Source organism: Corvus brachyrhynchos, unplaced genomic scaffold (genome assembly GCF_000691975.1).
Source record: "Corvus brachyrhynchos isolate BGI_N302 unplaced genomic scaffold, ASM69197v1 scaffold16, whole genome shotgun sequence".
Lineage (NCBI taxonomy): Eukaryota > Metazoa > Chordata > Aves > Passeriformes > Corvidae > Corvus > Corvus brachyrhynchos.
The window spans coordinates 444,844-464,192 of record NW_008238643.1 but is presented as its reverse complement, the minus strand read 5'-3'; the positions used below and the strand labels follow the sequence as shown (position 1 = coordinate 464,192).

The window sequence follows — 19,349 nt, the reverse complement described above, 5'->3', positions numbered from 1 at the left end:
AGGATCCAATGTGCTGGGAAGGAGTGAAATAAGAAAAAAAATTCACTTCAGTGTGTAGTGATGTCTCCTAGTGAAGCGCTGTGTCTAGATTAGGAGTTAAAAGAATTGAAGAGCAATGAAAAAGGGTGGGAAAAATAGGTTCCTCAGGTAAATGTATATACCATTCCCTGTTCAGGGTTGTCTTCATGTGGGGCATAAAGATGATCCCTCGGTTGCCACCACAGCAGATTTGAAGTGCCACAGTGGAGACAGGGAAGACTTACTTAGGGCAGGTTGTATTTGGTGATGAGATTCATTAACATGAGATCAGGGGCAGCTACAGATTTTCTAAGACTTTCACGTTTTCATAGCACATCTCCTCTCCCTAAAACTAAAGGATACCACATGCTCTGGGGCCTTTTAAAATAGAATAATGGTAAATGTGGCTTATCCCTTTGAGAGGGATTTTGTAGTAGAAAGGTTAATACAGAACAAACAACAATGGTTTGATTGATTTGACAGACCAGAATCTTCCTGAATTAAATTTGGTTTTATTGTTGGGTTGAATGCCCAGTAGATCACCCCAAGTAGATTATCAACTTGAGTATTGAACAGAATTATACTTATTTTATGCTATTAGTAAAAGGTATTTATTGATGTTTCCTGTGTGATGTTTATCAAAATTGAGTGGGACTGCCCTTAAGTGGAACATCAGTCAATCTCAGGCAATTCTTTACTTCTGCAGAGCAGAAGGGATGGGAAAATGAACCTCGCATGTTAATTAAATTTTAAGATTCAGTTGCATGAGAACATTACACATAAACATGATAAAATTTCCTCTTGGTTATTGAGGTCCAAATGGAAATTGTATTTTATTTTAACATATCTGAACTAATATAAAGTTTAGGGAAAATAAGGGTTTTGTTTGTATGCATAACCAAAATTAAACTTAAGTGTTCCTCCTCTAAATGAAAAGACCTCACCCTCTACACATGATTCTGTAAGTAAAGGACCAGATGCTACACTTTGTAAAACTGAAGGGGCTGATTATGGTCTTTTTTTTCCACTCTGTAGGCACCACACTAATGTAAAGACAACTGTAAAAAGTGTTAGAAAATCCTAGGAAAATTGATTTAATTAAGGAGTAGGGAAGTAGGTAGGATATGAGCAGGTAGGTAGGATACAGTTTTGAGCTGTTAATTGGCATGCGCAAGTCCCAGTAAATCCAGCGCAGGCTGCAGTGGGCGGTCACAGGACGGCTCCCTCTTCTCCCTTTTGGTCTCTACTCTTACTAAAGCAGCAGCACAAAATTCCTATGAGTGTATTTGTTGTGGTTCTTCAATCAAAACAGTTCACAGGACACAGATGGGCTGATTAGTCTAAGATATCAAAATTCCTTTTGTTCAAAGCCAGAAGAAAGTCTCCTCCATATTAATAATTGTAGCACAGACGTACACAAGACATGCAGGAAGAACAATTGCATTACCAAAAAATGGAATTAACTTAAACCACTAAAACATGGAATTCAAATAAGCCTGGTGCTCAAATACCAACAGGTCATAAAGGAAAACAGTTAATGTATGGTCTCTCCTGATAAATAGGCTTATTTCCTGCTGTTTAAATAAATCTGTATTTCTTATTTTGTGCTCAATTTATAATCCAGTCACAATTCTAGCAATAATGAGATCCCTGGGAGTTTAAATCAAAATATTTATTGTTACTAATTTTGAGTTTACGCGAGTCTAGCATCATTAGCAAAACACGGTATTTGTGAACAGTAAAATTACAGTAGTTGATGTTGACTGATGCTTTCGTAGCTGTATGTGGATCAATTGCCTAAAGCTGTATTCCAGAGTGTCTGGGTGTGGTATTCATCTGCTTTTTTGCTGCTCAGTAACTACTCGAACCCTGTGGTTGCCTTATAGTAAAACCAGTAAGTCATTAATAATTTCCTTAGGGTTTCTTACTTAAATAGTTACATGTTCTACAGATATCTCTACATTACTTACTACTGGTTCATGAGATAGACAGCATGATCAAGAGACATACTTAATACATCTTTAAAACTGCTGGATTTCTCTTCAGCAATCCAGCCAGCTCCTGACCTGTGCCTGTTTTGGTCAATGACTAAGACTTTTCTCTAGTTCTCAGTGAAGCTTTTGAATATAACTCAGGATTTGTGGTTCCTGAAAAATGCGTTCTGAGCATTTGAAGCACAATTTAAGCCTTCCCATGATAATCAAGATGCAAATTGAACATGGGTAACCTTGATTCTAAATATATATCCTAACTGTATGAGTAAACACATGTCCTGTGCAGGAATGACTCACAACTTCTGAAGCACTTAACAAAGCACAGTTGAATCATCTAATTAGTAAAACAGTAAACAAAAATTTCAAAACTTCCATATGATTTTGGAGTGGCTAATCTTTTTCTGTGTTGATACACGCTTTTTCATTGGTCTTGAAAGTGAGGTACACACCAAAGGAAAAAAAAAATTGGTGGTTTGTATATTAGTTTATCTGCATTTGAAGTGATTAGGTGCACTGCAAAAGTGTAATCAGTGTGAAGATAACACAATCTCTTCTGAGTTCACAATCTGAATTTTCTAATTTTCATGTGATTTACATGCCACTTAAATTATTTTCAACATCATATAGAAATAAAAAGCATTGCTTATTTTTTCACTACCTTGGAAATCTTCCTCCTTGGTGCAAAAGTCTTAAGTCTCTATTTTGTGTCCTCAAGTGATTTCCTTAAGCTTCAGCCTCTCTTCTATGACTACCTGTCTCCCAAAGCCAGAATTGAGGATAGCACAACATGGATTGCTGCTGACTCAAAGAGCATATTCTGTGTTTGTGCAAGGCAAACCAGCTGAATCATATTAAATAGAGCCTTGCTCAGAGCTGGGACTCTTAAGGAGCATCCTTTTGCGTCTGAAGAGCTTCTAGAATCTTCTCTCTCCCAAAGTGCCTCAGAGGAAAGAAGACAGAGGGGTGGGGAAGAAGCATGAAAGATATAAAAGCTATTTGAGATTCACTTTTCAGTATTTAAAAGGCCAATAGATTTCAGGATGGTATCAGTTTCTCAGTCTTAAGAAAAGGCAGCTGGATTTGGTAGCTGGAGTCCATTCAGCAAAGTTTTACTGGACCCTGTGAAATCTCCATGTCCTTTTTCTGCCCACTATTTCATACATGACCATAGCCTCTTGAGTTTTGTGACAGTGATGGGTTGAAAGACAGAATCCTTTCCTCTCAAGCCAAGTAATTTCTGAACAACCATATGCCTTTTTCAGTTCCAGAAAGTCAAATTCTCACCATGAACTTTTTTAAGTCCAGAGACCACTAGATGTCAAGAAAATACTGAAATTTCTTTAAGTCAATTGCAAAGTTTGTAAGCAACAACGAGGTCCCATATTAATTCAACTGGACACCTAAGGAGGAAATTTCACCTATCCAGTGCTTTTCTCAATACTCACTGTACTTTGTACATGTCTCAGTCACAGATATAAAGAACAAAAATAATATTAAGCAGTTCATCCACAACCCAGTATTTTACTTTCCTTGATTGTGAATAATAAATTGGAAATTTCATCATTTTTATGAGTCCTGGAGATTAATATTGATACCGCATAATTTTTGCATTAATTTATTAACAGATTATGGGTCATCCACTGCATTTCTAGATTGACAGTAGAATCAGATCTAATATTACTTCTTGATTTTTGCTGTCTCTCCTATATTTTACTGTATCTATACTAGATATTTATATGAACTCTTTTCTGTTTTTATATATTTAGAAGTTGCACACTTTTTTTGAATGAAAGTGAAAGACCTGTATGAGCATTGTGGAACACTGATTCTTATTAGAACTTTTGCACAGATACAGAAATGTATATTGTAACTGGCTGCTTAATGCTGATTCCTTATTTTATTTCCCTTCAGTCTAAATTTTCTTGTCAGATGAATTAAATCATATTTAAGCAGGCCAAAGTCTTTCGAATTCAGAGGGTTGTATTAAATTAGGGGGGGTTTCATTAATTATTTTACAATATTTAAATAACATTATACAAATAGCTACATATATATTTATTAGTCTTAGAAAAAATTTGTCTGCTGCATGCCTGCTTACTATACATGTACTATTGTATTTTCTTTAGGATTACTTTTAATATTCCAGATTGCTCAATTTATTTATTTTTTGAAAGTTATTTCAGAAACGCACACATTTGAAACTTCTACCAAAATCCCCATGCTGACTTGTGAATCACAATAGTAAATGTATTCAGTAAATGCATTCAGACTTATGTCACCGTAACTTTGGAAAGCTGATGGGGTTAGCTCCACTCAACACTGCTTGGATTCCTGCCTCCAGGTGGTGTTACTCCCTGCAGCTATATTTAATTCAACAGGGTTATTTTGATATATGCCATCCTGGGTGAATATTTTGCTGTGTGTGCCCTATAAAATACCAGTATGCTCAGAAGTGACTGATCCTGTGTGTGTGTAGAGGGAGAGGAGAGGAAGGGGGGAGGTGAAGCCTGGGTCTTTCTCAAAGGCTCTTTTGCCAGTGCATCTACAGAAGTCAGATGTTTGATCTCTTTCTCGAGGTCAACACCAGTTTAGGTGTCTCAACACCTGTGACCACTAAAGTCACTAGTTTCTTCTGAAATGTCCAAAGGCATTGTGCCATGGAGCAAATGTACATCCTGGAAACCACAGAGGAGTCCAGCTGCATGATACAGCATATACATATAATCTGTGTTATGTACATGTTACAGATTTCTGAAGTATTATTTATACGAATCTGTCATTGAGGCTTATAGGACTGGAGAGCTCACTTTCAAAAAACATTTACACAGATTATTTCAGTAGGGAAGTTTAGCTGATGTTTATTTGGAAAAGTTTAAACTCCTTTTTGTTTATTGACATAAAGGGTAATACAGCCATTTCTAACTCATACCAATAAAGTATATTCATGTTTGTATACACCATAATGTATTCTCTCTCTTTCTTTCTTCTGTGTTCTTGTGTCCCAATACAAAATACATAACTCGCAAGCCCAGGGTTAATTATTAGAGACCTTATTTTAGTTTTCCCAGAAACTGAGTACCCAATGAGATTATAGAGCACTGGTTATAGTGTCAGACAAGATGATTTATCAAATAGTGAAAAGATTTCCACAACAGCATAACTGCAGCTGCTGTACTGTTACATCTCAAAAAGTTCTGTGGAAAACCTCTAATAAAAAAACTGTTGCTGACAATACTGACTGTGAAATTACATCTAGAAGCATTAAATTACCAGGCCCATATTGCAGACCAATTTCAGAATGGCTAATCAAAGCCAGTAATTTTTCTATTTATTGTGAGAATTGGTAGTGGCTAGATCTAATGAAGACTGTTGATAGTCACTCACTGTCATAATTTCCTGCTTCATCAGAGCGTGTAACTGAAGTGAAAACTGACATCTTCGTCACCAGTTTTGGGCCTGTTTCAGACCATGATATGGTAAGTGATGGCCTATATTTCTACAGCACTCATTTTCTCTTTTTTTAATTTGGAGGATGAAAGATCTATGCAATAACTTATTTACCCCTTTTAAGGCTGGGCTTTCTTTAAGCATTTCAGTGCTCTGAAATTAGAAGCCTCAGTGACTTTAATAACATGTTTTAACAGACTTTATATTTGCTACATAATATATTATGAAATGCATTAGGGTTTGGATCAGTATTCTTCTGAGAGTGATTGCTTAGGTCCTTGCTGGCACATCACTGATCCAATTTGCCAAGAAAGATGATCATCTTAAAACACAATTAACACGCCTACGGTATGACATCTGTACAGTCTAACCTGTATTTTTATATTAAAAGCTACTGATCAATGGAAAGTGAATTTCCTAGATCTTGGCTGCTAAAGAGAGAAGAGAAGATTAATGAGAGAATTAGTGTCACTTCTTTACGGAATGAATATTAAAATCAAATTGCTAGATAACTGCAGGGAATGGAGAAGTTCAGAAAACTGAATGAAGATGCTGTGAGCCCTGGTCTTAAGAGATATTAAGAGTTGTGTAGAAATACGGATGAGGTACTTAAAATTTTGCATATAAATGAGGTTTGCACAAGGACGTTGCTACTGAGAGGGAAAGCCTGGTCTGCAGCCACCAGTATCTGGTGGATGCTGTATTAGTATGAATGCTAGAAACATCCTTATTAATTTAAATGAAGAAATGAAAGCAGTTCAAACTTGTAGTTGGCTACATTTAGCTAAATACACTTACCAAAAGAAAGATAAAAAAAAAAAAAAAAAAGAAGAAAAAATAATTAGAGGAAAGGAAACAAGTACCATTTCTTACTACAAAATTGTCGGCTGCTTAATTTGAACTAAAAATGTAGACGGGCCTTAAACACCAGGTTATTACAAGTTTCTGACTACTCAAAACAATATTAAGGAATGGAAAACCAGAAAAAGTAACTTTTACAAGACAAGTTTATTTTTCTAAGTGAACTTTATGAAAAGACACCAGTTTTTGATTGCTCGGAAAACAGCATTCATAAAACTACAGTCAAATTTATAATTGCAACCAGTGTCATGATACCCATACCACACTGGCTCCTCTTTTTCAGTCAGTTAAACAGGAGAAAGAACCCATCATCCTCTTAGTAAAGTGTGTGACAAAGAAACACAGAGGCAAGTGTTCATATGTTTTGAAAACTAAAGAATTCACAGAAAAGTATTTAGTCTAAAACTCCTACTCACCTCCCATAAAAAGTAACATGTGCAGCCTACTCATGTTAAATCTTTTGCTTGAGGAACTAGGTGTGAAATCAGAGACAGAAAGATAAATTAAAGAGTTTACCAGAATGCAGAGTTTATATTAATTTCACTGCACACTTAGTGCAAAGTCCTCTGCATATGACAGGTTGGTTGCAGACATCCTCAGCTGAGGGCTCCCCAGATTCCCCCTGTGTTGCAGCCCAAACTGTGGGGTGTGGGAGGCTGCACAAGCAGCGGTTTTGGCAGGCAAAGGGAGGATGTGCTGTGTCTGAGCCCGGGCTGGGGCTGAGGCTGGCCAGGGGCTCTTCCAGCTCACACTGAGTGTAAGGAAAGCACAGCCATGCTGAGATGCCGGCACACTTCAGCCATCTGTTTGCAGGGAGCCAGTGAGGCACTTCCATGGATAAATCAGGGAGTGCGTGGTATTCCTACCCACTCTCAATACACTCTTCTAAGAGCAGCATAGACATAACCTGTTATTCTATAAAGAGACTGTCCTGGCTTGTTCTTATACTTGTGAATAAAGTTAAACAGGAGAAAAGCATTTTCTAAAATGAAACCTTTTTATGGAAGAACTTTGCAGGTTTTCAGGCATGTTCACATGGTGGATTGAACTGATCAACAGCTATTTGGCTGTTCTCATAAAAATTGGCATTTTTGTGAATTTTTTTGAAGTGTATTATTTGGAATAAGAAGCATTTTAAAATTAACTTTTTCATAAAGACAGATTTTTTTTTCTAGTAACCCTTCATTCCCAGTTTTTCTGTACTGTAAGCTTTTCAGGAATGATTATCTGTCTTGCTATCTTCCTGTACAGCACCTCATGTAGACCACAGAGTGGTCTGTGAATAAAAAATCTCCAGGGAGAGGTATTAGAAGAATAAATTAGAGAACATTTAAGTCAAAGTGTTAAAAATATTCAATACCATATAATTTATTCAAATTGCAGATAGGAATCTTCTTTTTTTAACCTGCATACTATGGAATGAAGAGTTTCTGCTGCGGAGAATTAATTCCAACTTCCATCTCACTCATATGTTTGAACAGAGGCCACTGCTATTGTACACAGTCTGGAGAAAATCCTTCTGCTCCCTTGTTCTGTATGCCCCCCTGCTGTAGAAGAAAGCCCTAATCAGAGTATCTGATGGCTTGTCCCTAAAGATCAGCTGTCTGTCAGGATCCATTTGAGGAGAATTAATGTACATGCTAAAGCGGGTAGTGAAAGCTGAAAAGCTGAGATATCTCAGCCAAAATTAATTCATTCTATATAGTGCGATGGCCTGGGACAGGGAAAGATTCAGTCTGTGCCAGGCATGACCTGTCAGCTACTTTTTAGTTGATTTTTATCTTAAGCTGTCAGGACTGTTATCAAATCTTTCTGACTCCTTGTCCTTTTCCAGCAAATGAACCTTGTGTTTGTATAAAGTGAAAAGCCATACTCTCTTTTCTCAACCTATTCCACCTCCCACTCACTTCCTTTGCAGTTGAAAGAGAAAAAGGGAATGGCTAACATGCACGCTGAAATGATGTCACCTTCTGGGCATGTCTTTTACCTTTCCCATGTGTGTAGGAGGAAATGTTCTTTGGTGCTAGTAAAACATGGAGGAAATCCAAAATTTTAATGATTGATACTGTCTTTTACACCTCCTTCTCTCCTACTCTGCTGCACACCTGGGACAGGATTTTGTCACAATTCAACATAAGGCCATGACCCAGCAAAATTCTGAAGCAAGTAATTGGTTACAAGCGCAAACTGCTTTCGCTGAAGCTGAATAAATTCAGGCTTCAGCAGTTCACTGAGCAAGTGATTAAAAAAATGGAAATACAACTAAGTATGCACCCAAATGATTCACAGGTATGGGATATAAATAAAATAAAATTAAATTTAAAAATCCACCAAATGAACCCAAAATGATAACACCCCACGTAACTACATTTCCATGTCAACAAAAAATTTATTCAGGCATTTCATACCCTAAAAGCAGGAAAAATACACATCAGTAAGAATCACCATTCTTTCTTGCTAATGGTTGCACAAGGAATAAACAGCTCAAAAGTGCTTATGTAGTATAGAGTGTTGCTGGTTGTTAAAAAGAAAAAAACACAAATCTAAAGGAATTTGCTGTGGAGGCATTTTGTATACTCCTTCCTGAATGTTCTTCTTTACTCACATGTGTATCAGGACAGATCTTTTCCTTATAGCTCTGTGTGCCTTCACACATGGAAGTTCTCTCTATTTCAGGATTTGTCATCTCCATTGGTGGGACATCTCAGCAAAGGTTCCATTTCTCAGCCAAAAGAGTCTCATTCAGGGTAATTTAGAAACACATTTAGATAACTGCTTTTGATGTTTATCACAATATCAAAGATGGAAGGGGCAGGATAATCCCATACTGAACTCCCATGTCAGGGCGGAATTTTTCCTTAGGAAAATGCTATATTGCACTGCATTCAGTTTTTCACATTTTCACCACACATACCTCTATATTTTGTGTAAAATATTCCAACATATCTTTCTCACTTTCTTTCATATTTCTTTCATATTGTAGTGAGTGTTGGTTGTTTTGGTTGTCCCCATGTCCACTGCTTCTCTCTGCACTGGCCCAGTCCATGTGGAATCAGATTGTAACTTTCGGCCCAAAGCTGTCCTCAGCTTGTGCTCTTTGTAGTCCAATGATTTAGCCCAATGCACCATTCCACATCTCATCAATCAGACCACATAATTTTAGTGAACTGTGAACTTTCTGCAGGTTGATTATGTGTTTATGCTAACGAGACTTTTAGAACAAAAGGTCCGGTCTCACAAGGCTTATTTTACTCTGACACACATTTCCTGTGCCACGCATACTGGCCACCCAGCTGCAGCTTTAAATTACAGTTTAAGTGGGAAAAGGGTGAATTATTTTGTTTCCATTTTATCATATCTAACTCATGTGCAAATTTTGAAATACTGTTCTTCCTGATGTTTATTCTGTTGAACACAGTAATGATACTGTAACTGTTTAATAACCAGCTTTAGGTACATTGTAAGTAATACAGAAAATAAACATTCTGCTTATGACAAATTTCATTAATAGTCATCTTGCTTCTAGGGAATGGTAAGAACACACTTTTCAAGTTCTCATATTGCAACACATGACATCCTAAGTGTTTCCCTTTTTTTCTGAATTGATGTAGGAATACACTATAGATGTATTTTTCCGCCAAAGCTGGAAAGATGAGAGATTAAAATTCAAAGGACCTATGACAGTTCTCCGGTTAAATAATTTAATGGCCAGCAAAATTTGGACACCTGATACCTTTTTTCACAATGGAAAGAAGTCAGTGGCTCATAACATGACGATGCCAAATAAACTATTACGAATTACAGAGGATGGGACGTTGCTATACACAATGAGGTGAGCCCTAAAAATTACATTGTTCATTTAGTTTTACAATTTAACTTGTGAAATCATATTTTCCAGACAGGAAACTGGTTCCTTTTTGAGCATAATTTGATTCCTGCTTAATAATTATTTTCACAATAGACCTTGAGATGATGGGCAAACTGAGCTGTTTGCAGTGTTTATTTTTCCTCTCCTGCTGTGCTACCTCTATAGTCCTTGGATGTGTCTTAATGCTTGCATTTAAAAGAGTTCTTATGGTATTAGTAATCCATCAGTTTGCAGAGGATCTTAATTTGGCATTGCTTTCAAGGATTCCATAAGCAAGTATAATAAAACCTGAAAGTTTAATATAATCTGTACTCCTAAATTGTGTGCAAGGGTCTTTAATCTTTGGATCCCATAGAAAGCAGATTCTAACAACTAACAGATGCACACAGAATTCATTGACCATTCTTAATATTTCTTGTGCTTGGGATTATAAAGCATGACAGCATAAAAATAGACATTTCTTGTTCCATTGATTAAAGCATTTGGAAAGTTAGGAGAAAAAATTATTTTTGTGCTGACAGCATTCATTGGAAATATATTATTCTCTTCATGGATAACTGAACTTTACCTGTCCAGTTGAGTTAATAAATCCTTTTGAAATAATGATGATATACAGTCATGTAAACATCCTGGATTAAAAACCTACAAATTAAAGAATGAAAAGAACGGTATGTTGTCTCTATAGAGCTGCACATCCCCCCTTTATGTCTCCCATGGAATCAAAACAAGGTATAAAGGGATTCTGTTGACTTCAAGTCAAAATGGATAACTTAGTACACAGGTAAACACTGAGTTTTCTTTAAAAAATTTTAAAGATGTTTTTAAAATCAGAGCAAGGGTTTGGAGAAAACAAAGTCTCCAGGCATTTGGGAGGTTCAATTTATTGTGCAACATCTTTCACGACTGCCTAGACTGAAGCAAAATCTGCTTGGCTGGTAGCTACACAAGCCTAGGTCAATCAATTTTTCTTGTCTTTCTAAATGCTCAGCTGTTAGGGATTTAATCCACAGGAGCACTACCGTGGCAGCATATTGTTCACACGTGTCTCTTCTTTTGATCATAGACATTTTTATTTCCTCACTGTAAAGACAAGTGCCTTAGTGCAATCTTCTGCCTACTATTCAAGTACTACTGTTCACTCCTTGCTGATGTGTGGTATGTGACTGTTTCCAGTTCATTTAATCTCTTTTGTTGAGAAACATGTTCGCACTCAAGCTGATAGCAATGAAATGATTTCAGCAAATGTCTGAGCATCCAGAGTGGGCCAATTTAATGATGGCAGCAAGGAAGCAATTGCAGTTGCTAATAGATTTTAATACTCACACCAAGTTAGAAGCCTGAGACTGCCTCTGATGTACCGTGAGGAAGGGCAGAGGGGCAGAGCAGTCGTACCCCTAGCCAGATAATTCTGGTCCCTTTGTAACTGCTTATGAATCACATAACAGGTACTGTGCTATACTTATGCTATGTATCTTAATAGAAATCTATTTGCTATTTCTATGAAACTAGAATAAATGTATCCTTTTGCTCATTAATCCATTATAGATTGACTGTGAGAGCAGAATGTCCAATGCATTTAGAAGACTTTCCTATGGATGCACATGCTTGCCCCTTGAAATTTGGAAGCTGTAAGTTTATTTTAAATTGAGGTTTCTCCCTTTTTAGGCCACTTTAAAAGAGTGTTTTGCAACTGAGAAAACCTCAAGGTTTTAATCTTGTGTATTTTTCACGGTTTTGTCAGGGTTGTTTTTTTATTCTTTTATATATATATATATATAATATAAAGTATATTTATATGTATTTTATATATATATATTTAATATATATATATTTAATATAATGGAACTCTTTTATTTTTTTTAAATATCCTACAATGTGATGCCTGGACATTCACAAAAGATGAAAATGACAGTGCTTTTAATAGCTAGAAGAGTAGTTTGTCACATAGAAAATGCTGTTAATCTTACAGTTGCTTTGTTTTGTTGAAACCTAGAGTTGACCGAAAGTTAAAGAAAAGTAGTACACGCCATGGATAACTGAATTGGTTTAGGTGAAAACAGTTCTGCTACCATAGTCTCAGTATGTTTAGATCAACATTTTTCCTAGGATTAGAAGATACTCATATTACACCATGAAACATTTTTGGAAGTGAAAAATCTCAGAAATCTCTAAATAGAGTCCTACACTTGCAGCAGCATACATAGCCCTAGATGAGAGAACATACTGAACAAAGTCATATAATTGAAATCAGTGCAATAACTGACAAAGCTTTTCGTAAGTTGAGAATTTTCCCCAAAATTTCAATTTGAATAGCAACCAACCTGACACTTGGTTAAACATAATATTTTTAGAAATTAAATGTAAAAAAAAAAAAAAAAAAAGGGAAGGGGGGAGGGAGACTAATTTACTATAGTTCATTTAACAGACAGGGAAGTTAAATATATGGAAGATGGAAGTGTACAAATTGTTTCCTCAATGGCTACTTTTTTTCTAACAGAAATTGGTCGTTTCACTGATAATGGATACTTAGTGGCTTGATCAATTTTAGAAGTCAACAAACAAAAAACACAATTCATTCTTCACATGGTACCCAACAGGGTGATAATTTACTTTGGGCTGAACAGCTCTATGTTTGCCATGAGACAGCACTGGTGTTTTGTTTTTAAAGAGCTGCTAATCTCCTAGATAAGGCTTAGAGAACAAAAAGCTCATACAACCTTGGAGTATAACTGACAAGAATAGTTTACTCCTTGAATGTTTTCTTAGAGCACTTCTAATAAATCTTTCCAAATCTCCCGTGAAACAGAGAGGAGTGGGAGGGAGCTTTACTCCAGCTTATAACAGGACAGATACTGCAGTGGGTTCTTGATTAATAAGAGATCTGTGCACCCGAGATCCCAGTGAGATCTGGGCTGCAGGATCAAATTTCTTCTGATGTCCTCATTAAAGTGTCCCTGTGGGCTCCATGCTGGAACTTCGAGGTAGGGAGATGGCTAATCTTGCAAAAAACCTGCTAATGACAATTTAAACCAGGAACAGTTTCCGAACAAATTTGACTTACTAGACTAAATTATATAGATTTGACAAGACACGTATCACCACATCTGTGCATCACTGAACCATAGCCCAAATACCAGACCTTCCCTAGTATGAACAATATTTCCCATTCTTTTCCTACACTGAGTTCTTTCTGGCTCACTTTGTCCCAGATTAGTGTACTCTTCGTTCACAAAGTGCACGGCTTTCCAGATTACTGAGGATTTTGCCTCAGTTAAATGACTAAGATTTGCAGAAATTATTAAATAAAAGGGATAGATAATGTGGATCTGCATAAAGTCCAGAACCGCACCAGAAGGCAAGAACAAGACAGCAGAAAAACATGCAAGTGTATCTGCATCTTTTGTATCTAAATTGATTTTTTTCCTCAAAAAAATATTTTCATAATGCACATAATTTTCTTAATTGACCAAAAAAAATCACTGATATTTTTTATCGAAAGGCCATTTCTTACACCACTCAAAGGCAATAACTGACATTCTAAGCTCAGAGTACAGCTGTGGACTGTCATGTTTTACAGGTCTTTTAAATTTTTTTTTTGTTTGAACACTAATGTTCCATGCAGCTGTCCTAAATTGGGCCTAGAAAAACAAGTAACTCCAAATGCTTGGAAGGATCATTAGACAAAATCAGGGAGTTTTCAGGGTAACTTTGCATTCACCCACTAATTCAGACGAGCTCCTAATCTGGTATCCTCATGGGGAGGAGTTCCTTCTGTAACACAGTTTTACTGCAAACACTGCATGAAGAATTCACTGTCTAAAACAGCCCTTAAAGCTGGATCTATCCCTTCCTTCTCATCAGATCATATGCCATAATTATCAAGTTACAGAATATTTCTCTCAATATTTATTGATATAAATAGAAATATCTCCCACAGGACAAATGGCTGGACCCAAGCATGTTATGAAAGTGGGACTCACTGTTATACATAGAAAAAGAACAGATCTTATAATTAATTGCCACTTTTTAAGTGAGAATCATATTTAAATACATTTGGGACATTTTTGTCAAACTAAAGCAATTAACTATAATAATCTTAATGGACTGGAAAATTTACTGAAAAATGCATTTAATTGTCACAAAATCCATGCTTAAAGTGCAGACTACAATCTAACACTTAGCTCCCCAAGGTAGTGTTTGCCTAGCTCCATTTGTTTTAGTTTAAATTGGATAAGAGGTTTTTTATATCCTCCACTGTTACTCATCACTTGTTGGAGCTGGATTCCTAAAAGCCTCACAACGAAGAAGTTGTACATCTCCTGTGGACTCTGCCCATACTGTAGGGACCAATAAATGTTTGACCCAGCTCCAAGGCTAAAGTGATTTGCCGAACAGCAGCTTAAGCTAGAGGTTACTCCCGTGTAAATTCAATGTGACAAATGCTAAAGAAATTCTGGAAAAACAAAATGCCATATGTTGGCAAAACAAAATCAGAAAGGCAGATGCTCTCCTCAACTCTTACCACAAACATCTGATTGTCAGTTAAAAACTGCGTCCATTCTGGAAACCAGCAGTGACAGGACCAGACGGCTGTGTTGCTGCTTATGCAACGTGAATTGGAAGCCAAGGGGGGCAGCTGAATCGAGCACCAAATCTGGCAGCTCATTTCTAGTACTGCCCAGTGCACTCCCTTCCTTTTAACCCAATCCAGTTGTTCTCAGTAGCTCAGAAAAGCACTCCTCTGTCTTCCAAGATATTCTCCTACTCCAGAACAAATGCTTGAAAATTAATATTATTTCTGTCTTTATGTGACTAGATTAGCAAGTCAATTTCTCTGTTTACTGTGTCCATTATTTTTAAAGTCAGAATTATTAAGATGCAGATTTGCTTTTGCCATTGATTCCAAAAACATATTCCAAGGTAAGTTACAGTGCTTAGCAAATATGAAGCTTGAGGATCAAAGCCCCCTTCAGCTTCAATAATGCAGAATCAAATGCCATGCAATTAATTTACTAGCACATTCTATCCAACCACCTCGTCAATTACTAGCTGTTATCTCTTACACTGGTAAGACAAAATTGCTGACTCACAAATGAGGTCAAGTGAATCAGATTCCTCCCTTTCCCTTCCTGCTTGTCAGTCTGAAAAAAGGGAAATTCTCATGTTGTAGGTAGAATCCTGCTGTCATTTTGGATGCCCTAAGATGTTGCATATGACTTCAGCTGCCTTTGTTGGGTGCAAGCTTGATGTAGGCTCTGGCCACACGTTCATTCCCATTCATGCCTTTGGATACTCTTTAGGTGTAAAGAATTACATGAAACGCCTCTGTGTAGTCAATTAACTCCCACCCAAATACTCTGAGTGAGAGCTGCCAGATTCCAGACTGCACAAACTGACAGGAGAATTTTACTACGGAATTAGGATTAAAAATATTTATGTGTACCTCGATTCCTGAAATAACATAAATAACAGCACAAAGCCCTCAGTGGCATATGTAGATGGTACTGAACTATCTCTGTAACACACCAGACTGCTTGGGTTTGGAGAGCCCATGGTGCTTTTCTTTTGCCTTGTTCCAAACTCAAGTCTTGAGTGTGAGAACTACTCAGAAATAACGAAAGCAAAAAAAAAAAAAATAGAGTAATCGTGCTTTAAAGGCACTCTCTCCTAGGCAGCCTCAGACATGTCTGCTAGGCCTGTTTTACAGCACGGGCAGTGTGATGGGGGCATGACCAAATGGGGAGCTGTAGCCAGGCTGAGGATGAGAAGATCACTGAAGCCACTCTGAGAAGGACTTACAGAGGTCCAGATAACATCACACTATGAAAAATTGAAAAGTCTGGGGCTCATCTTACCTGAAAATTGCTAAAAGTTAGAAAAAGGGTTGGGGTTCTTATATGCTTGTGAAATTCCACTTCTCACTCTCACTCCTTTACATAGGCAGGAAATATATAAGAGAAAAATATTTTCATGCCATTGAGGACCAAACTTAATCCAGCCCTACAGCAGGTATTTAGCAATTTTATAGAAGTCAATTGTATTTCCCACAGATTAATTCCAGTAAGATAGTTGTGGGTTTCCACAGATAATTAAAGAGAATTAAATATTCAAACTACTGGTCAAAACATTGTTCTGATAAAGCCATAAGGCAACAGAAAGTGCAAAGCTTAAATGCAATGTATTTCTTTTAAATTAGATGCTTATACCAGAGCAGAGGTTGTGTATGAATGGACACGGGAACCAGCAAGGTCAGTGGTTGTGGCTGAAGATGGCTCTCGACTAAACCAGTACGATCTGCTTGGACAAACTGTGGATTCTGGAATTGTGCAGTCCAGTACAGGTCTGTGAAAATTTTTTTGGAAGGGTGATATTTAACTGTCATTACATAATTCAGGCAGGATTAAAAAATACAAAGACATAAGACTGAGGGGTAAATTATAATATAGGTGCTTCAGATTAGGCAAACATGACTCTGAAAAGATAATACATTCTGGGATTATTTTCCTACTTCAACTGGTAGTAAAAATATTTTAACAATTAAAAAGCTTCCTACAGTGTCATATCTAGACAGAAAAACCAATCATTTACATTATAAAGAAGCACTTCTCATGTTCTTATATTATCTGCTTACTATACTGACTTATAAAAATAGCATAACAATATGAATCTTCAAAGATCATATTTCTGGAGGCAGTGAAGTTGCTAAAAGCAAGTACAGTTTCTCAGGGAGGTATTTAGAGAATGAAAAAAACTGTCATCAAATTCAAAACCATCTGAACTACCCAAACAGTATTTAGTTTAATGCTGGCACCAGATTTAACTCCAAAAATTTAATGATATACAGAAATACAGCTGACATTTTTAGTATGATATACCTGTAACCTTGAAGCTGGCTAGAGCCCCTTATTTTTTAACTGTGCAGTGTTTGTTTCAAGATGTAAATTTTTTTTTAGTTTATTTTCTAATAATTTGGAAGATCTAAATGCAGTAAGAAACTGAGCACTGGACATGAACAAGAGCTCTGTTGACCAGATTGACTGGTCAATGGACCAAAAGCAACACTACTTTAGGAGAAGTGGTTGTATTGCTTTGTGACTTAGAGAGAAGTTCACTTACAGCTGCATAAACCAAATTCCCTAATGTGTTGTTGTTAAAGTCAATGAACATTTAAGGGAAAGTGAGTCAGTTTAAGGTGAGCTGTAATTTATGTCTGAATTTTTTATTTAGCTTGCTAAAATACATTCATAAGCTCTATTAAGCCTAGAAAAGTTCTCATAGACAAGTTTCTAGGTTACTGCTTGGAAGCTTCTGTTCAGTTGATATAATTGTAAAAGTAAGTGGGATGGCAATAATAGGAACTTTGCATAAGAACAGCATCAACACAACTGCTCTCATTGCTGAGCACAGAGGTGTGCAACAGGCAGGTAAAAAGAAAAGGGGAGAACTCTTGACCTTCCCACAGATGGAAATGTTGCCATTGGCTTTTCTGCAGCCAGTAATTCACCACAACTGCCCTTTGCTGAAAAGTCAATAGGATTTGAGGGGAACAGAGGGAGCTCAGCTCCTGGTTCTCTCAGAGTGACCTCGCCAGCCTGTGGGGCTGCCTTTGCTCCCTGCTTGCTGCATGTGCTCTAAGGGCAGTAGGATAATCAGAAAAGACTCATGAGTTTGAGAACATAACTAAACCAAATAGAAGTGCCAGACATGGTTCAGGGTAATTAGAGAGCAATGTGAGGAGCATGCTATAAATTGTTAAGAAGGGCAGATAAGAAATTTTCAAACAGAACTGAAACATAAGTGTAAGATTTCTTTATGCATTTCCATTAAAAACCAATTTTTTTTTGCCCATGCTATTTCAAGGGTTTGAATTCTGCCTCCTTTTTCTACCTGAAGAAACTCTTTACCATTCCTATCTATAAAGTTAAATACAGTATAGTGAATCTATAAAATATGCTGAGATGAAGATATTGTTGTCTAGATGCTGATAAACCATACAAAGAACTAAATGCAATAGTTACCAAAACTAAAACCAATCTCATTAGAGAATCTTTTTAGTATTTACAAATTTACAATCCTCTTTAATTAGTAGCTGATAAGAATATACAGTTGTGGAAGAAACATATTTATTGCTAGCAAATTCAAAGTCTTCAAGGAAAATTTTTCATTACTTGCTTTGGAAAGAAAAATACTTTGCTTTCCCCATACTAAAGGTGAGGATCAGAAGTGGTTAATAATTCCTTTTCTCCCTCTTGAAGTAGGTGGGCAGGTAGTCTCAACAGAATCTTCCAGCACATCTTTGTCCTCTGATCATCTCTGGTTTAAGATGCGACATATCTAATGAAAATTATGAAATTCCTCCCCGCTTTCAGAGTCATGGATAGTGACTCACAAAAAGACAAAAGGAATTGAAGTCAATCTTCACTTAAGAGTTCTCAACACACCTTTATTACGCCAGAAAATAAAGCTCTTTTGCAGCTAATTCAGTGCATCACCAGAGCAATATACAACATCTTGGGCAACTCTAAGATGATACTCAGAGTTGTGTGGAATTCTAGATACTTGTTTGCCCAAGGATTTGGGTGGAGCCAGGTTATTCTAAACGTTCTCAAAACTATTAAATGATTTCATGGATCTTGTTGTGGTTTGACACTGGCCCAACGCCAGGCACCTACAAGAGTCGCTCGCTGGGCAGAGGAGAGGAAAAAAATTAACATAGGGTTCATGAATTGAGATAAGGACCGGGAGAAAACACTTCAAGGGCAAAACAGACTCAACTTAATTTGCAAAGTGAATTCATTACCAACAGAATCAGAGGAGGATAATGAGAAGTAAAATAAGCCCTTAAAACACCTTTTTTTTTTTCCCCAACCCCTCCCTCCTTCCCACTGACACTGCATGGTGGTTTTTGGTCAGTTCATTTATCCGAGATTTTTTTTCCACTGCTCTGGGAGAGGAGTCCTTCCCCTGTGAGACCGCGGGGTCCCTTCCCATGGGAGACAGTTCTCCATGAACCTCTCCAACGTGGGTCCACTCTCACAAGCAGCAGTCCTACTGCACCTGCTGCAACATGAGTCCCTCCCACGGGCACACAGTCCCCCAAAACTGCTGTGCTGTGGGTCACTCCTCCACAGGGTGCAGTCCTCCAAGGACAGGCTGCTCCC

General features: G+C 37.1%; 1 protein-coding gene across 3 annotated transcripts in view; it reads left to right on the top strand.

The window, feature by feature from the left end:
- The window catches only part of GABRA1 (gamma-aminobutyric acid type A receptor alpha1 subunit), a 42,323-nt gene that overhangs the window by 10,150 nt on the left and 12,824 nt on the right, over window positions 1-19,349 (top strand). For all 3 annotated transcript variants that reach the window (XM_017737474.1, XM_017737473.1, XM_008636143.2), the window contains 4 exons: window positions 5,421-5,488; window positions 9,932-10,152; window positions 11,734-11,816; window positions 16,385-16,528. In XM_017737474.1, the coding sequence (XP_017592963.1) occupies window positions 5,421-5,488; window positions 9,932-10,152; window positions 11,734-11,816; window positions 16,385-16,528 (516 nt within the window). The remainder of the gene's footprint in view (window positions 1-5,420; window positions 5,489-9,931; window positions 10,153-11,733; window positions 11,817-16,384; window positions 16,529-19,349) is intronic.